This window comes from Xiphias gladius, chromosome 21, assembly GCF_016859285.1.
Source record: "Xiphias gladius isolate SHS-SW01 ecotype Sanya breed wild chromosome 21, ASM1685928v1, whole genome shotgun sequence".
Lineage (NCBI taxonomy): Eukaryota > Metazoa > Chordata > Actinopteri > Istiophoriformes > Xiphiidae > Xiphias > Xiphias gladius.
Window position 1 is genome coordinate 3,033,844 of NC_053420.1, and position 18,958 is coordinate 3,052,801.

General features: G+C 45.8%; 2 protein-coding genes across 4 annotated transcripts; one reads left to right on the plus strand and one right to left on the minus strand.

The window, feature by feature from the left end:
• Positions 1-846: 846 nt before the first annotated feature.
• On the minus strand, positions 847-4,845 carry LOC120783220 (tumor necrosis factor ligand superfamily member 6-like). 2 transcript variants are annotated; one of them, XM_040116037.1, is made up of 5 exons: positions 4,683-4,845; positions 2,846-3,160; positions 2,184-2,217; positions 2,038-2,091; positions 847-1,859 (listed from the first exon to the last, which is right to left on the minus strand). In XM_040116037.1, exons 2-5 carry the CDS (start codon positions 3,005-3,007, stop codon positions 1,489-1,491), a joined length of 621 nt encoding a protein of 206 aa, XP_039971971.1. In that variant the 5' UTR covers positions 3,008-3,160; positions 4,683-4,845; the 3' UTR covers positions 847-1,488. The 2 variants fall into 2 exon arrangements, with proteins under 2 accessions (XP_039971971.1, XP_039971972.1); XM_040116038.1 differs by lacking the exon at positions 4,683-4,845 and adding an exon at positions 4,538-4,596.
• On the plus strand, positions 3,920-17,857 carry mcm2 (minichromosome maintenance complex component 2). Of its 2 annotated transcripts, none has more exons than XM_040116034.1 (20): positions 3,920-4,022; positions 5,691-5,884; positions 5,975-6,147; positions 6,528-6,655; positions 6,766-6,904; positions 7,040-7,137; positions 7,550-7,671; positions 8,831-9,038; positions 9,307-9,441; positions 9,747-9,938; positions 10,851-10,944; positions 11,034-11,112; positions 12,067-12,238; positions 12,357-12,483; positions 13,993-14,105; positions 14,876-15,040; positions 15,499-15,573; positions 15,856-16,038; positions 16,649-16,804; positions 17,695-17,857. In XM_040116034.1, exons 1-20 carry the CDS (start codon positions 4,017-4,019, stop codon positions 17,803-17,805), a joined length of 2,670 nt encoding a protein of 889 aa, XP_039971968.1. In that variant the 5' UTR covers positions 3,920-4,016; the 3' UTR covers positions 17,806-17,857. The 2 variants fall into 2 exon arrangements, with proteins under 2 accessions (XP_039971968.1, XP_039971969.1); XM_040116035.1 differs by lacking the exon at positions 3,920-4,022 and adding an exon at positions 4,104-4,605.
• Positions 17,858-18,958: the final 1,101 nt, after the last annotated feature.

The following is an 18,958-nucleotide window of genomic DNA, read 5'->3' on the forward strand; positions in this document are numbered from 1 at the left end:
TCAGATGTTAATCAGGTAATTTTTTATGAGTCTGTGTTTTTTCATCCGCTCAGCACCTGTCAACAAGACTTCTTGATGTATTCGAAAACCGTGTGCACAGTAGCAATAGACAGTCGGTAAGTTTCATTATTAGACAAGGAAATGCTTAAAGCTACGGTTCAGCAGTACACTTAGTCTCCTCGCGTTGAAGAGTTAGATGTTCAGACCAGTTCTGCTCTCATCTTAAATATGAAGCAGCTTCTCAGCTTAGCTTAGCACATTCCATCTTTTTCTTGCATGATTCACTGTGTAAAAAAAAAAAAAAAAAATTTGAATAGTTACATCAAAACAGTTTCATGAAAAACCTGCCTTGTGTGTGTGTGTGTGTGTGTGTGTGTGTGTGTGTGTGCGTGCATGTGTGTGCATGGCCTGGCTGCATTGTGCCATGACAACGATCATGTCTCTTTATCGAGGCTCAGACTTCTAGTAGTTAGCAGGATCAGTGTTTCGGTTTCTCAGATGCATGTGGATCTTTATAGTCGGGGGGGCGAGATCCGTATCTCTCTGAAAAGCATTTCTCTAGTGAGAGCCGGCTTCCCCTCTGCACCGTAACAGACCTACGGTGAGGTTGCGTGTGCCGCGTAGACCGGAGGTTTTTTCAAAGTATGAAGGGGGGCGGGCGCGTGCAGGTGCTCTACAGCAACTGGAAGTTAGTCATCGTGGTTTGGCCGCTTATCAGCGTGGTCATCGGTTTGGAGTCGGCTGCGACGCTCAGCTCACGGAGCAGAATAAAGTCAAAACAATGAAGATTTATGTTTCATCACTATTCTTTATGATCTGAACGCACTGACACGAAAAACACACATTTTTAGATTCAGTGGGACTCACACTTTCCGATGCCCATCACAAAAATAAATCTCCATAAACCTGCTTAGAAATCATAGATATAAAAGGTTCTTTACAACTTCGGAACCTGCCTGAGAATCATCAGGTTTTTTAAGTTTCCTTCAGCATCACGTCGATCCGGTGACGGTCGCCCCGGGCATCCACGGGTACGCTCCGAACAGGAACCGATCAGAGCCAATTCGGCGTACTTTGAAAGGTGCCATTTTTTAGCTTGTGAACAAATGTAGGCTACAAAAAAAAAAACACGGGGCGGTAGCCCCACGGCTAACTGAAGCCAAAGCAGCCGACATTATACTCCACATCCCCCAAGCTCAAAAACCTGAGAGCGCGATAATCCCCAAACAGAAGCAAGACAAAGGATAATAAAAGGAGCAAATGCTTAGTAAACAGAGTGAGCCATTTGTTATGTTTGCCATGTTTTTGCTAATTCCAGGTTCCACTTCTAATGTGCAGTTCGGGCTCTTTTAAAATCATGGTTCCATTTTTTCTAAGTCAACGGGAGGGTCCAAGCCAAATGTTACATCCCCCCCCACTACCCCCACCTCAATAATTTCCACTCAGTCCCCAGCTGGTCTCCACCCGGGGGTTCCACCCCTCCAGTCTTTAGACCATGAACGCACCGAAGAAGTTATGGGTACGGCCCTGCAAAATTTCCGAGGTGTTGCTCACTTTCACAAAAATGGCACAGCCTTGGCAGAAGTGGAACACTCCACCCAGGTGACTGTTCGACGGATCCCCTCCGCTTGAACCCGATGACTGCATGAGGGTGATGTCAGCTACGTAATAAGGAGCGGTGAGCACGACACGGTGGTGAAACGCCCCGCTGCTTGCGAAGGAAACTTTGGAATAAACGTAGTAATTTCCCTCGTTCCGGACCTCGAGCCTCCCGTGTCTATAGTCCATGTCACGAAGAAGGGTGTCGTTATTCACGCTCCAGTGCATTATCTGGTTTTCATGAACTGCGTCCGATCCATCTGTGGGGGAAGAAAAAAAAAAAAAAAGTCAAGAGAATAATGACAGTGTAAAGTTTTGATCTGTTAAATATATTTCTGTTATAAATGAACAACAAAATCATGGTTTATTGCGCCTTTAAGAGACTCGTGCTTCACCTTAAATTCTCTGTAACGTTAAAACCACTGAGAGTTGTCTCACCTGTCAGATGTGCCAGGGATCTTGAAGGCGGGACGGGCCTGGGTCCATCGTGTCCTTCGTTGGAAATGAAAATGTTATCTAATCAATTAATGAAAATGATGAAACCGATAACCTGAGCAAAAGGTAATGCGACCTGAGATCTGTACCTGGTGTGTTGTTAGAAGTCGACGCTGAAACCGCCTGAGAGGGAAGTTAAAGAAACACAGCTTCATTCACGCAGTTGCACTAATATCATATCGTATTGTATCGTATCGTATCGTATCGTATCGTATCGTATCGTATCGTATCATATCATATCATATATAAGCATGGAAAAAAAATAAAAAGTCAAAATTATCCAGGAGTGAGAATCAGAGCTGCAACCAACAATTATTTTCATCATAAATTCATCCGCCGACTTCTGCTGCTCTACACATTTCAGAGGGAGATACTTTACATTTCAGCCACTGTGCAGACACAGATTGATTAAATGTGTCGTATCATTGCAGACTGAGACAAGATCAGTAATTATATTCTGAAATGGGACATCCCGCATAATGAGTACTTTCACTGTGGGTACTTTAAGTATATTCTGATGCTAAGACTTACTTCTAACAGAGTATTTCTACACTGCGGCATTGTTACTTTTACTGCAGATCGACAGATGCTGTGGGAAAGTGAAACTCAGGGAGGGTTCGGGGCTAAAATCTATCCAGTTCGATAAAGGGATCAATGTGTTAGAGGGGTCACATGGACCGAGAGTGACGCACAAAGGCTCAAGGTCAAAGTGAAAAGTGCAAAATCTCAAAGATCAAAAAACGCTACTCACTGCCACTCGACGGTAGAGGCGGCCGATGAAATAGGCCTGTACGGCCATGCTGCACAGGACCGAGCCCGCCAGCATGAACAGCAGCTTCTGCGACACTCTGGGACTCGGCCGGACCTGGTCTGGACCCTGGGGGATTTGGGAGTAGGCCACGTGGCTGTCCATCCCCGCAGCGGAAAGATCCAGCGGGAGCCGCCAAAAAGGGGATGCCGAGAAAGGGGTCAGAGCGACGAACAAAGTGACGGAGAAGTGTCGAGGTTGGATGGTTGGTTGTCGCCCAAAAGTCAGAGGAACCCCGAGAGGCTACATCAGAAACACCTGCAGCAAATATCAAAACAACACCTTTTTTTTTTTCAGACAGTCAAACACTTCCTCGCTGTATGAAAAAAAGTCGTGCCTATTCATCGGTGTGAACCAAAACACCCTGTCGCAACAAAACCACATCCTCTTTCAAAACCTTTGATACTGTACAACCTTCAGAAACAGAAGTTGGAAATAAAAAAATATTATAATGCAGAGATGTTTGGGAATAAAAACGCCGACCAAGAAGGCAAACAGGAGGAAATGGGGAAAATTTTGTGCCAGTCCATCCAGCTGATGTCCACTGAGGTGTTTCACAGCTGCTGCCGGTGGCCTTGCCTTGTGAACTTTATACTGACGCGGTGCCTGTGCGTTGTTCTCGAAAAGTTTCTTGGTCAATGTAGTTTTTAAAAAAAAGCGAAGAAAACGCAGGAGGAATCAAACACTTTGAGACGGGCCCAGCCGTGTTCACTCTCAGTAAAGTGAGGATATGAGGGGATTTTGAACGCGGCCCAAGTATTCCCGGGGAAAAAAAATTACGTCACAAACCCTGCCCTCACGCTCAAGAGGAAGGGTGCGTTCGTTTTACCATCGCGGCCCCGCACCGTCCTCATTCACAGGCGTCGCCGTGACATCGGCCGAACGAGCCTCACTGGGGCCGCGCGTGAAAAACCGAACACCCCTTCCTCGAAGTGCCCGCCCCCTTCAAACGGATCCACCAATCGGGAGGCAGAACGCCGCGGCCCTGATTTGAATATTCATGTTTTTTCGCGGGCTTTGGGTATCACGTGGTCGTTTCGCGCGAAAAGCGACCCGCGGCAGGAAGAAGAAGAAGTTTCTTTACGAGAGGCAGAGACAGACAAGACGAGCAGCGATGGCGGTGAGTTAAAACGATAAAAACGATAAAAACCATTAAAAAACACGGAAAAAAAGAGCTCGTTCTCGGTTCGACGTGTCTACCGGAGGAGACAGGAGCTAAATAAAGCTAATTTTTTGTTGGTAGCTCGAGTTCCTGTGGTGAATGAAGTTTGACGTCTGCGGTTTCGTTGCGACAAAACAATGAACGACGGGGTTAGAGTTGGACATTTTCCGGCACAAAACTGAATCAAAATGCTTTAAAAAGCTCAAAATCTGCGCTGAGTCGTAAAACTAGCCTGTCATCAGTCACTGTTGCGCCGAACATTAGCCTGTTGCATCTGTTTTTGGTTTTTGTTTTAAAAAAAAAAAAGAAGGGAGAAGCGGAGTTGCCATGTGGCCCTCGAGCTTTTCCTTTGTCCGTTAAGTCTTCAGATAAAACGTAAGGTGTCGGTTGAGATCGAAGATTTGGCTCCGGAGCAGAAAGAAAAAATATAAGTGAGAGAGAACAACAGACATCGGAGAATAACAGGCTCGAACCAGCAGCAACATGTGTTGAATGTGGAGAAGATCCTCCACCTGCACCGACCATCACTGCTACTCAGCTGGTGACTGATTATAATTCTCCATCCTGTGTTATTTTTTAATCTCTTTTTATCCTGAGATTGTTTTTTTTTCTTCTCACCACATGGCCACCAGCACCAGCTGCCAGTTCCGTCACACCGTCGCTGGCTCTTGCGTCTCCGTCGGTTATCCTGACACGGAGAGGACATATGCGATCCCCGTTACCATGTTAACGAGCGTGAGACAACTCTAAAGACACACGGGAGAGAAAAATCTGTCCCAGAACCGGTGCTGTCGAGAAAATTAACTGTAAACTTAGTCCTCAGCTTTAAATCTGTGTGGGGGGGGGCATCCTCGCTTTGAGTAAAAGTAATAGGTCCGTCTTTTATTGTCCTTTATTACAATAACAATAGATACTGTGTAATAATAAAATAGTAAAAAGGAATTACAGAGTGCAAAATCAGCAAATCAGTTGAAGACAACAGCGCAGTAAGACTGGGACTGACATTTTGGGGACTAGAGAGGGAGCAAGTGAAGTGTTTTTTAATTGCAAGCACTGAAAGTTGATGTTTGGACGTGTAATAGAACCAAACCTACTCTGACAGACAGGACCTAAGAGAATATATTTAGTTAGTTTCCACTACTGATGGCAATGGATTCGTGATCTGAATGAATCGCCTGCATTTAAAAAAAAAAATAATAATAATAATACAGACGTGGTGAATTTTAGTTACTGACACACAAAATAAAAACAGATCGATGATCGTTTTGATCTTTCCAGCACCAAACGAAACCACAATAAACTAAACCACAAATTGAAATGTTCTCTTAATTTCACGTGTAGATACTTTAATAATCCCAAGGGCAATAAAAAGGGGGTTGGTTTTTAAAAACAAACAAAATACAACCAGAAAAACAAAGTGTAAATTGATACAAAATCTGACATTAAAGGCCCCACAAAGCAACTAGAACTGTACGTTTTAACTTTAAAAAACAAATTGAAAACACACAGCACGACGACGGTACACTGTGTATCAGTACCACAGGTGAAGTAGATAATGTCATGTTGTGGTTTCGAACTGAAAATTAAAAAAATAAAAACAAAACGAAACTGTTTTAATTTCGACAGGATTCCTCCGAGTCGTTCCACATGGCCACCAGCCCCAGCCGAGCCTCCAGGAGAGGAGACCTGACGTCCAGCCCCGGACGAGACCTGCCGCCCTTCGAGGATGAGTCAGAGGGGCTGCTGGGCGAGGGACCCCTGCCCGGAGAGGAGGAGGAGGACGGAGACGGGGAGGACCTGATCGGGGACGGGATGGAGGGGTGAGGACGGGGATGGATCTGTTCTGAATTTCAAATGCCAGGTTACGTTTTTGTTGGGCCAGACGACAACGGCTCCCCTCTTCTGTTCAGGGATTACCGTGCCATCCCGGCGCTGGATGAGTACGAGGCAGAGGGCTTGGACCTGGATGGCGAGGATCTGTCGGAGCTGTCGCCCGGAGCCCGGGCCGCCGCCGAAGAGGCCATGAGGAGGCGGGACAGGCAGGAGGGGGTCAGCGGGCGGCTGAGAAGAGGACTGCTCTACGGTGAGGAGTGAATGGGTGGATGTTTGTCCAGGGGGGAACCGACGTCCGTAAATCCACTTGGAAGTTATAGAAAAAAGACGCTACTTATATCTGCAGAACCTGCCTGGGAACCATCACATTTTGGAGTTTTCGTCAGTATCGCAGTGATTCATTGATAGTTGTCTCTACATGCAGGGGTACTTCTGACAGCTAATTCTGCGTAATTTTAATGGCTTTAATTTGCCAAAATGTAAACAAATGTAGGCTAAAAAAAACCCACCGAGTTGTAGCCTGCCGCTAGCTCGCGGCAGACAGATGTTAGGGAGAGGTGTGTGTGTATTCGGGTGAAGGTGGCAAAATGGACGGAGTGAATAACTTTACTTATTTTGCCCCTTGTCCAGACAGCGAAGATGAGGATGACGAGCGCCCGGCGGCTCGGCGAAGGCGACTGGCTGAGCGGGCAGCGGAGGGCGTCGATGGAGAGGAGGAGGAAATGATAGAGAGCATCGAGAACCTGGAGGACATGAAGGTTTGTGATGCTTCCGCCGCAGTAGAGCGACAATGATCCGGCTCCTCGTTTTCAGACTTGTTCTCTCCGGCTGTGGTAGAGAGTCCCAACAATCTTTTCCCGCTCTGCAGGGCCACACTGTGAGGGAGTGGGTGTCCATGGCGGCTCCCAGGCTGGAAATCTACAACCGCTTCAAGAACTTCCTGCGGACCCACGTGGACGAAAACGGCCACAACGTCTTCAAGGAGAAGATCAGCGACATGTGCAAAGGTTAGCTCGGCCTTTCAACGTTTGGAACATTTTGAAACACAAGGATACGTGCATGCTGATAAATGTCTTTGTCATGGACACTTGACTGATTTCCGGTTTTAAATGAGTGAACCTGCGTCCGAACTGTTGTTCCAGAGAATAAAGAGAGTCTGGTTGTAAACTATGAAGACCTGGCAGCCAGAGAGCACGTGTTGGCCTATTTCCTGCCAGAGGCTCCGACCGAGATGTTGAAGGTGAGTTTAGTTTCTGTCGTTTCTCGTCTCGGCGAACTGTACCTGTATTTATTTACTCATATAAGCACGCTGCCCCAGTGGAGAGAGACCTCCTGGCTACAAATCACTGAAGGTGCTTTTAACACCACGTCTGTCCGGTGCATTTCAAACAAAACTCTGGTGCATTTGTCTTTTTGGCCGGGCCACGTAACTAAAGACTCAAGAACACACTAAAGAACCGGACCGAGACCGCCTGGAAGAGCGGGTCTCAGCCCACTTCCACAGCTCCCACCGATCCAGGAGGACAGTCACCAAAACTTTGCAGTCATAAAATCATCCGTTACTCCTGTAAAAAAAGTCTGTGTGAGCGTGAACTGAGTGACCTAAATCCATGGGTTCCAACAAACCCGCATGGGTCTCTGCTTTTCGTCAGGTTTTTGATGAAGCCGCTAAAGAAGTGGTGCTGGCCATGTACCCGAAATACGACCGCATCGCCCACGAGATCCACGTCCGCATCTGCAACCTGCCGCTGGTCGAGGAGATCCGCTCCCTCAGGTAATATTTGACTTCGGCCACCTCTGTCTGCTCCACAGGTACGGCGGCTGGTCCCGTCTGATGCTGCGCTCGCGCCAGGCGGGACGGACGCCGGACATCGGCAAGACGCCCGTGTCAACGACTTGCGAGCGTTCACGTCAAGATGGTTGCGTGATAGTAGAACTGATCCTGTGGGGATTAAAACCTGATGCGCTGACAACATAACGCCATAAAATCCATTAAATTTGAGTTTGATTACGTTGAACGACAACATCTGTATTTCTTTGGGCTTCAGGCACATCTGCATTATTAAATAACTGGCTTGGATGTTGACACCAACGCTATTTCGGTCGGACTGAAGTTGATGTGTTAGTCAGAAACTCATAATTATGTCATATCTCTGATATGAGGTGAATGTGGCATGAGGCGTTTCTTCCTCCTGAGTTTTTCCTTTTCTGATCAGAGGATCTAAGGACAGAGGGTGTCCTGTGTTCCGCAGATTGCGAAGCACTCTGAGGCAAATTTTGGCCCATCGAGATAGAATCGACTTGACCTGACTTATAAACGAACCCCTGTAAAATGTTTTTTCTGCTGGGAGCAGCGCAGGCACCCGGATCAATATGAGCAGATAAAACCCTGGTAAATAATGCATCACTTACACGAATTACGGGAGGCTCAAGCAACGTTGTTCAGAAAGCAGCAAGAGCACGGACGATTGCGTTGAGGGCTTAACCCAGGTTTATCTGCGGGTCTTAAAGTCTGAATTCATTTCCCTCAATAAAGGTATTAAAGTGTCTTTAATTTACACAGGTCTTTCCTTCCGTTGCCAGTCGTACTCACTATAACTGTTTTTGAAAGTAGTTTCAGGCTGTCGGGTTAAAAATAAAGTTATTTATTGTTATTGACTGGTTGATCAGTTTTCTACTGCTTATCTGGGCGCAGGTCATGTTAATGGATTCATTATATTGCAAGGAATTATTGTTAAATACAGCTGGAAGTTCTGACATAAATGGCAGCAAATTCATGTATTTGATAAATGTTTCCGTTTCTCTTAAATATAATTTGAACACTGCAGAAACCTTGTTGAACTCAAATCACCGCAGCGTTGTCACATTCAGAAGCTCCACTGAAGCTGCTCTGCTCTTCACGAACGGCCTCTCTTCTCCTCCTTCTCCTCCAGGCAGCTCCACCTGAACCAGCTGATCCGGACCAGCGGCGTGGTGAGCAGCTGCACCGGCGTCCTCCCTCAGCTCGGCATGGTCAAGTACAACTGTAACAAGTGTAACTTCGTGCTGGGGCCCTTCTTCCAGTCCCAGAACCAGGAGGTGAAGCCGGGCTCCTGTCCCGAGTGTCAGTCCCAGGGGCCCTTCGAGATCAACATGGAGGAGGTGAGAGGGGACCGGGTGGTGGAAAATGTCGGATTGCGGTGAAAGTTGAACCTTTTGCATTTTGTTGACGTGATGACTCTCAGGAGGAGTCCCTCCTGAGGATCCGCAGACACAAAGAAAACGGAGCCTTAACCCCCACGCGAACCTTCACGTGCGGTGTCCATTCGGCCTTTGTTGATAGGCCGGTTGGTTCATTCCCTCCTCCGTGGATCCACCGGCCGCCCGACGTTTTGTCCCAGTGAATTAACCAGTTGTCTTCCTCCTGCAGACGGTCTACCAGAACTACCAGAGAATCACCATCCAGGAAAGCCCTGGCAAGGTGGCCGCCGGCCGCCTCCCGCGCTCTAAGGACGCCATCCTGCTGGCCGACCTGGTGGACAGCTGCAAGCCCGGAGACGAGATCGTGAGTCCGATTTTAAAAAAACACAAATGAAACACCTTTGTCCTCGAACACACGAGTGAAACGTCTGAGACGTCTTACAAAGAGATCAAGGATCCGTTTTGTTAAAATGAAGATCGCCAACACACTTTTAATTGTATTTATCTGTTTGCACATTAAAAAAAAAACAGTTGTTACAGGAATATATTCACAAAGACACACACATACTGAATACTCACACACTTTACCCACATATACTCAGATATACAGATATACATACTTTTGGTTACCAGCTACACTTAGACATGATGATCCCCCTCCCCCCCCAGGAGCTGACAGGCATCTACCACAACAACTACGACGGCTCTCTGAACATGGCTAACGGCTTCCCGGTCTTCGCCACGGTGATCCTGGCCAACCACATCACCCGCCGGGACGAGGGCGTCGCCGTGGCCGAGCTGACGGACGAAGACATCAAGGCCATCGTCGCCCTGTCCAAGGACGAATGCATCGGAGAGAGGGTGAGGGGTCGGACGCAAACGCGTGTAAACGGTAGTTGTTTTAAGGTGGAAATTTCATCTGCGGAGGTTTTTTGCTGTAGATTTGCAGGTCAGCTTCATCAAATATGTTCGTACGCTTTAGTCAGGACAGACGACACACGCTCCGCCGTCAAAGGTCGTTTTATTCCCAAAAACTTAGAAATCAGAAAAGATTTTATAGTCCATAACAAGACAGTCGAAGTTTTATCTTTGCTGTGGCTCACAAGTAAAAAACAGAGTAAAAACATTTTTTTTTAAAGTGACTAATTTTTTAGTTTTACAAGATAAATTGCAATTAAAAAAAAAAAACCCTGTTTCTTGACTCAAATTTGGTCTAAAAGAGAAAATGGAATTTTACAGGTAACTGAATATCTAAATGTGAAACTGAGGCACTACTGAATACTAAACTTAAATAGTTCAGTAGTAGTAGTAATAGTAATTTATAGATAATCTAATATAATTAATATATTTTAATTATTACTATTATAAATTAATAGAGGGTTTTTCTATAAAGTAGGGGGGGTTGATTGTGAGAGTCACATTATTGTGGCTGTTGTGATTATTTGCTGATTTTCCTCTTGAAATTATAGCCAAGTTGCATTTTTTTCCCCCCTCTTTCAGAAATCAAGAAAAATACCGAAACTATGTAGAATCATCCTTTATGACTTTTTTAGATTTATGAGGGACAGACAGATCAACGCGGCTCATTTAACTTCTCTCTTCATCAGCTGTGGCTGATTTTAAACAGATTTACCAGCCAACCTGATTTTTATTAAAATAAATTAAAACAGGATCCTGACAGCTGGATTGTGCTGCCTCCCACCACAATCCTGGTCAGCTACATAAACACTGCTGTGCAGATGTTTTCTGACCCTTTCCCCGTCGTGTCTGCAGATCTTTGCCAGCATGGCTCCGTCCATCTACGGTCACGAGGACATCAAGCGAGCCCTGGCCCTGGCCCTGTTTGGAGGAGAGGCCAAAAATCCAGGTAAAAACGCTCGACCATGAGTCGGAAGGAAAGTAAGGGAACTCCCTGATGTGTCTAACTTGACTGACTACTCTGTCTCTCTCTCCCAGGTGGTAAACATAAGGTGCGTGGAGACATCAATGTGCTTCTGTGTGGAGACCCGGGAACAGCCAAGTCCCAGTTCCTCAAGTACGTATCGTTGATTTAAAAAAAACAAAAAAAACTAAAGCTAGACGCACGGTAAAGATAAAGAGATGTTGGTGTACACACACACACACACACACAGTTTATTAGGTTTAATCAGTCCATCAAGTTGGAGGGGTAGTGTATGTAGTTTTCGGTACAATACCATACAGTATATGAACTGTTTCTGTTATTTAGCCAACCCCCATTGATATGAATGGGATGGACAAACTAATACAGTTGAAGACCAACTGTAGATGCAACTAGGCGGAACAGTAGATGCATTTATAAATAAACTTGTAGATGAAAACCAACAGTGACCAATGAGCAGGTTGTTAACAGATACAGAATTAGTGGAAGTACTGCTGGAATACATGTTGAATGTAATAAGTTACTTGACATACCTACAGTAGGCGGTTATGTGCAGTGATAGTGATAAGATACGTGGTTGTCATAGTGCAGTGTGTATTTAAACTGAAATATTTATCATTTGTAGGTAGAGTGGATGTTTTGGCGCTGCAGGGTTACTGCGTAGGGACCGGTGGTGTTAGCTGGCGTAGCGAATAAACGGGCCGCCGAGCGCGAACGCTTTAAAGTCCTGTGAAGATGTTTCACTACTTCAGAATCTTGTTTTGTACTAGTGACGAGCGACCTAGACCCTAAAGAGTAAGAGGAGAAACACAATTGTTTAATTTTGAAAGGAAGAAGAAAAAAAGATCAAATTTAAAAATGAGTGAAATTTATTTCTGAATTTATCAAGTTGTTAAAAAATCCAAAGGTGATTTTTATTAAAAATGATCACTAGAACTGTTTGTTATTGTCCTTCATCATTTGTCTTTAAAAAAACAGTCCTGCCTGTCATTTTTAAGGCCTGCCACGGTCGGACTGAAGTTGATGTATAATGATAGTAAAAACCCTCCGAGTCCGAAGTCCTGATTAGTTTTTTGTTTTCCTCGGCAGATACGTGGAGAAGGTGGCGAGTCGCGCGGTGTTCACCACAGGTCAGGGGGCCTCTGCCGTCGGTTTGACCGCCTACGTCCAGCGACACCCGGTCAGCCGCGAGTGGACGCTGGAGGCCGGCGCGCTGGTGCTGGCCGACCGCGGGGTCTGTCTGATCGATGAGTTCGATAAGGTGAACGCGACGTGACTGGACTGGAACTAAAACTGCATATAACATTGCTAATACGCTCTTCTGCCGTCGTACTTTTAAATCGCTCTTCGTCTAACCAGACTCCCTCTGTGTGCTCCAGATGAACGATGCAGACAGGACGAGTATCCACGAGGCCATGGAGCAGCAGAGCATCTCCATCTCCAAGGCCGGCATCGTCACCTCGCTGCAGGCCAGGTGCACCGTCATCGCTGCCTCTAACCCCATCGGTACGTAGCGCCAGTACGAAGAGTCTGTAAAGAGCGAAGTCGACGCCGCGTCGCTCGCGTTATTCGTTCGCGCCGGACTGGCGGAAGCTGCAGCTGAAAATGGCCGAAGATGACGAACTTTTAAAGGAGCACGTCAGTCTCTTTATTCGATCTGCCCTCCCCACGTTACCGCCGGTTACTTTCCAGACCATTGCCTGAATTAGCTGGTTTTTGTGGCGGCCAGTGGCCGTCTGTTCCAGGATGCTTTAAAAAAAAAAAGAACTTGCAGAGCTTGAACTGAAAGTTTGGCCAGTGTGGTGCGTTCAGGTGCTGGTTGGAAACTGATGTTGACACAGAGAGAGAGTTGCTGAAATGAGGAGTCGATTAGTGAGCTGAAAGTTATTTAAGTCATTTTAAACAAAATGCCGAGCAGTACCTAGTTTCAGCTTCTCAAATGTGAGGATTTGTGATGCTTTTCTGTTTTATTAATATTAAATTAATATTTTTGGGTTGAAGAGGTTTGGGGTTTTTTGGGTTCAGTGATTTTTTTTTTAAATTAAAAAAATTTTGCATGCTTTGCATCACTTTAGGAAATTATGATGGACATATTAGAATAATTTAGGACATTGCGAATAACAATAAAAAATTATAATATTTATTTCTATAGCAGTTATCAGAATCAGCAATTTCCAGGTAGATAAAAAAAAAAAAAGGGCAGTAAAAACACATGTACATTGCCACAGATGTATCATTTAAAAGCAAATATAAATGAATACAGAGGGACCATAAGAAAACCTTGCAATAAAAGTGTCTCTTCAGAAGCGACTGAAAAGAAAAGATACTGAGTTTGCGAGTCTCTGGTTCTCAGGCAGGTCCTTCGTTATAATTGGCGCCCTGACAGGTAAAAGCTCTGCCCCCTTCACTTCTCAGCCTTTTCATTGGGAGCAGCCAGGAGGTTCCTGCCCCAGGAGCTCGGACTGCAGCAGGTTGATAAGGGGAGAGTAATTCAGAGCTGTAGTCAGGGCCATGCAACGCTTTGAATGAGTAGGATCTTTATCAGTTCTGACACAAACAGGCAGCTGGTGCGAGGACCATGAAATGGACCACATCCCCCTCGGATGTGGTCCATTTCTTTTCTTGCTCTGTGTTTGACGTCTGGCTGCTGCATTTTCTACCGTTTTGAGTCTGCGAATTGTTTTTCTGACTGATCGCAGCGAAGAGGCCGTTGCAGTTGTCTAATGGTGAGGGACATCAAAGCGCCTGAGGTGGATTCAGTTTCTTTTCAAGATGGCAGAACCAGGACCGGGTCGCTTTGGTGACCTGTGTCTCGAAGTTGAGGAGAACATCACACCGAGGTTTCTAACGGAAGGAACATTTATAGACCGGCCGATTAGTCGAGAAAATAATCGGCTGATTAACTGACAACTGTAACGTAATTTTGAACGATGATGTGAATAACGGGCCTGCCGAGCCGGCGTCGGTCTCTGTGATCCTGTTCTTCTGAATAACAGCCGGCGCCGTTTCTTACAGGCGGCAGGTACGACCCCTCCCTGACCTTCGCCGAGAACGTGGACCTGACGGAGCCCATCGTGTCGCGTTTTGACGTGTTGTGCGTCGTCCGAGACACTGTCGACCCCGTGCAGGTACACACCTACACACCTTCGAAGCTTCCTTTTTTTAAAGTTCTTATTTATATTTCCCAGTTCATACGCTGAACATCGACAAACCCAGCAACAAAATATTGCAAGAAAAATACAACAAACAAAACAAGGCAAAACATCCAAGATTTACTGCTCAACTTAAATTAGGTACATGAATTATAAATAAACACATCACACACCAGATGTCTTCAAATACAATTTGCCTCTATTGAGTTCACCTGTTTTTTGTTTGTTTTTTTTCCCCGCCTTATTCTTGTCTTTTATTCTCTGAAAACCAAAGATGAAAAAAAAGGAAAAATCTGCCCCCTCAGATATCTCAACGTAGCCTGTAATATATCGTGGAAAAAACCAAATTGATGGTTCAAAATCAAATTTCAGACCCATTATATCTCATAAACACTGTTCTTTTTGAATTTTGCCGCAGCCGATAAAAGCCAGCATCAGTGAATCTGTAAATCCACGTTCAATACAATGCCCGGATACATTTCTAACTCTGTCTGTTGAACTGTAGATTCTGCGCATTAATTTAAAATCGGATTAAATGCAAATTTTCGTTGACTGTAATATCCACTGTTAACTAGTATCAGTTCCCCCGAAATCTGAAACTAAAAATTAAAGCATCTACAGAATGTGATTTCTGCAGATTTCTATAAACTTTACCTGACAGTTTATTATCTGTTTTCTGAAGCTGAATTTCCTCAAGACTGAATTCAAATATAGAAGTTTGAGCCTTTTTTTCTTTTTCGGGCTAGGATGAGATGTTGGCGCGCTTCGTGGTCGGCTCCCACATCAAGCATCACCCCAGCCACAAGGAAGGGGGCGTGGCCTTGGAGGAGGTGGTCCTTCCCAACTCGTCCGACGTGCCGCCGATTCCCCAGGAGCTCCTGAGGAAGTACGTCATCTACTCCAAGGAGCGGGTACGGACACGCTCTCGACGCCCTCGCGTAGCCTCAGACCGTCACCCACTGTATGATTAAGAGTTTTCATGTTTGTCATTTGTGCTGCTGTGCACACATGATCACAGCAGGACTTAAAAAATCGGAAACCTGCTATTTGAGACCATAAATATGACACTTTCTTGTATTGAAAATGAGCCGATGCGTATTTTAACTGACCAACATTAATACTTTTTAAACAAGGAATTAAAGTCCAGACTACATCTGTTTTGATATTAGAACAAAATAAGTTTATTTATTTATTTTTTGAGCCTCTTAAAGCTGATTTTTGTCGGCCTCCTAAAGTTTAGAGGTAACGGTTAAATTTACAGAAATCGAATGTAAAGTTTTGTGTGGCGAAAGATGAGGCCAAAGCAAAGTTTTACTACTGTTTTGCCATAAATATATATATATTTTTTGATCTCTTCTCGCGTCTGCAGGTTCATCCCAAACTGAACCAGATGGACCAGGACAAGGTGGCTCGCATCTACAGTGACCTCCGCAAAGAGTCAATGGTGAGTCCTCTGAACTTTTCCGCCTTTCAGTGACGCTCAAACGTGTTTAGAAATCTCCAGAAAACGTCACTGGCAAATAATTCTACAACGAAAAACCTCTACAAAAATCAAATGTGAGTGAAGAGCGTATGTAACGGAACTTCTGGTCATGAAATATTAAAACAACTGTAGTTACTATGTTTGACCCCGCAAAACGTAGTTCGCTGCTGCTGCTGCTGCTCTTGAATGGCAGTTTGGCTTTAATAACAACTCATTAATGCTGGTTTGGTCTCACTGACGCAGGCCACAGGAAGCATCCCCATCACAGTTCGTCACATCGAGTCCATGATCCGCATGGCCGAGGCCCACGCCAAGATGCACCTGAGGGACTACGTGCTGGAGGACGACGTCAACATGGCCATCAGGGTCATGCTGGAGAGCTTCATCGACACGCAGAAGTTCAGCGTCATGAGGAGCATGCGGAAGGTTCGTGGCTTCCTCTGCGTGTTTCTCTGCCGTCACAAAATCAAACTCATAACTCTGTCAAGTCTGAACGCACAGACGTGAGACACATTTTTAGATTTTGCCATTGCCTCTGATTTCCACTGTGAATAAACGTCCAAAAATCACAGACGAAAGACGTTCCTTATGCCTCCAGAGTTTGCCTGAGAATCGTCATGTTTTTAAGTTTTCTTCAGCGTCTCAGTCATTCACTCATGGGGGTCTGCACACCCATGGCTAGACTGTGAACAGGAGATGCTAAGAGCTAATTCGGCGTACATTTACTGGTGCCTGTTTGCCGAAATGGAGACAGGCATAGGCTAAAAATTACACAGATATTTACCGTGTCATGACATACAGACAGAAAAAAGGTATATAGTGCGACTCGTGTAAATTGATGGTATTTCTAAGTAGCCCAACCTCTTATTAAATAAGAATAAACGGCATGGCAGTCTAAAACATGTAGTGACTCTGCTAAGAGCCTCTAAATAATGAGAGGAAAGAACAAGAAAAACAGATGAAATTCCCTGATCGTCCCTGGTTCTTCCTCATTTTATGTCCATTAAGTCAGTGTCGTCTCTGTGTTTCTGTCCAGACGTTCGCCCGTTACCTCGCCTTCCGCAGAGACAACAACGAGCTGCTGCTCTTCATCCTCAAACAGCTGGTGGCCGAGCAGGTCACCTACCAGAGGAACCGATACGGAGTCCAGAACGACACCATCGAGATACCGGAGAAAGACCTGCAGGATAAGGTACCGGGAGAGGGAGGACGAAGAGATGCTGTGAAATCAGCATCTCTTCGTCACATAGGGCTGGACAGCTACTTTCCTCAGTGTGCTTAAGTGCGTTCTCATACCTGAAACGTGTACACCACGTAGATGGATGTGAAAATGACACTAACGCAACCGTACACCCGTCAGTGGTGACACACAGTGATGATTTCCAGGGGGGACTAACCCCAACGTCCTCATGCTAACGTGTCAAACGTTGCAGGCTGAACACCGACATGTTGACATCTAATGGCTGTTACAAAATACATGCTAACTCGCCCACGTGCTGTTGGCATGTTCGCAGCGCAGGGTTGAATCAAGCAACCCGATTGGTTGATCCATCTCCTGTCCGGCGGGTTTGAAGTGGGGAAACACAAAAACTTCGATGGGGGGTGCGCTGCAGGGGGCGCTGTTGCGCGGCTCTGACTCTGTGCGGGTGGTTGTTACTGTCAATGTTTGCTCAGCCTTTTAAAGCGGGTGAAAGGAGGCGAAGTGCCTGAAAATGTTCACCTGCTGCATGTTTTTGTTCGGGTCACAGCCTCCGATGACCCGCGTCAGAAAACCGAATCGTCAGTCGTCACAAAATACAGAGTAGCCGCCACGACACTATGATAGTAATCATCAATCGGCGGCGTCTTCAAAACGACGGGCAGGATGAAGTGTAAACGCTGTACGTGTGTTGCCTGGACGCGTTTTACATCCGCACACGCTCATCTGTTAATTATTGTTATTGCTGAGTCGAGGGGAAAAATGCCTCCGAATATAGAAAGAGGATGTTTCTGGGTGAAGGTCTTTACTGGCCGCACTAAGAGATGATTACCAGATCTGATCACCTCCTTCTGCCCTCTCCTCCTCCCCCTCCCTCCCCCCAGGCGAGACAGATCAACATCCACAGCCTGACGGCCTTCTACGACAGCGACGCTTTCCGCTCCAACAAGTTCAGCCACGACGGCAAGAAGAAGCTGATCCTGCAGCAGTTCTAAGGGGCCTCCCCAGGCCTCACCACCCATTATTCTTCCTCCTCCTCCTCCTCCTCCTCCCCCCCTGCTTCATGAACTCTATTACTGGGCCCAAAATGAGTCATTGGGGAAAAAGGTGCTTGGGTTTTCATCATGTTGGACTCTGGGGTGAGATGTGATTGGAAATGTCTGAAGAGGAAAGAGGCTTTTTTTTTTTTTCCCTTCTTCCCCCCAACATGTGTGAAATTGTTCCGCTGGAGGAAGGAGGCAATTTTCACCCCACGGAAGATGGTCAGAGTGCAGGCACCAGACAGCGTCGGCGTCCACACAAACATCCATTTTTGTTGGAGCCTTAAAAGCTGAGCTGATCTAACATGAAAGAACTGAATCGTAAAGTAGCAGCAGAGGAAGGATGCGGCTGTGCCCTCGCTAAATGGTGAGCCGGTCGGCGACGGTTTCCGGCGGTTTATTTCTGTGTCTGTCATGACCGGAAATAAAAGGCTTTACAGGGTGGACGTACGTTCAGAAAGTCAAATCACCAATTCACGTTTATACCGGATGTTAGGCCGTGTCAATCCAGCTCCTCAGACCGCTTGGAAACAATCAGCTGATCTTCCTCCTGTTGTTTTCCGTCTGTGTCTGCCCTCAGGTGGGGCTGATTGTAAATAAATGTACATGTTTATGTCCGTGTTGTCGAAGAAACGGCGGCTTTATTGTTTCACTCCCTCCATCAGTAGCCGGGCGTCAAGGACGGAGGACGTTTTACGGACTCGCCGACTCTGGAGTTTTGTATTTCGAACCTTTCTTCGTCGCTGTGGTTTTGCGTCTGTGTGTTGACACGTGAGCTCACACGTGACAAAAGTGCAGATTTGAACATGTTAGATAGTTTGGAAAAAAAAGAAAACAAAACATGTAAAGTACTTAAAAGAGGTTATAAACCAACCCACGGTTGATGTTTCTACTGTTGAGTTCACTTGGCTTTGGATTGTTGCTCTGTTTTAATATTAAACTTGTGTTTGTTACACATCTGTCGGTTGTCTACTTGTTCTCCACAGGGGGTTTCTAGATCTCAGGCGGGCTCATTAATGAACACTGATTTAATTGTACTCTCTGCAGTGTCGCAGCTCTTTTAACTAAACTGCTGCTTCTCTCTGCCGTAAACTTACAGACTGTTCTT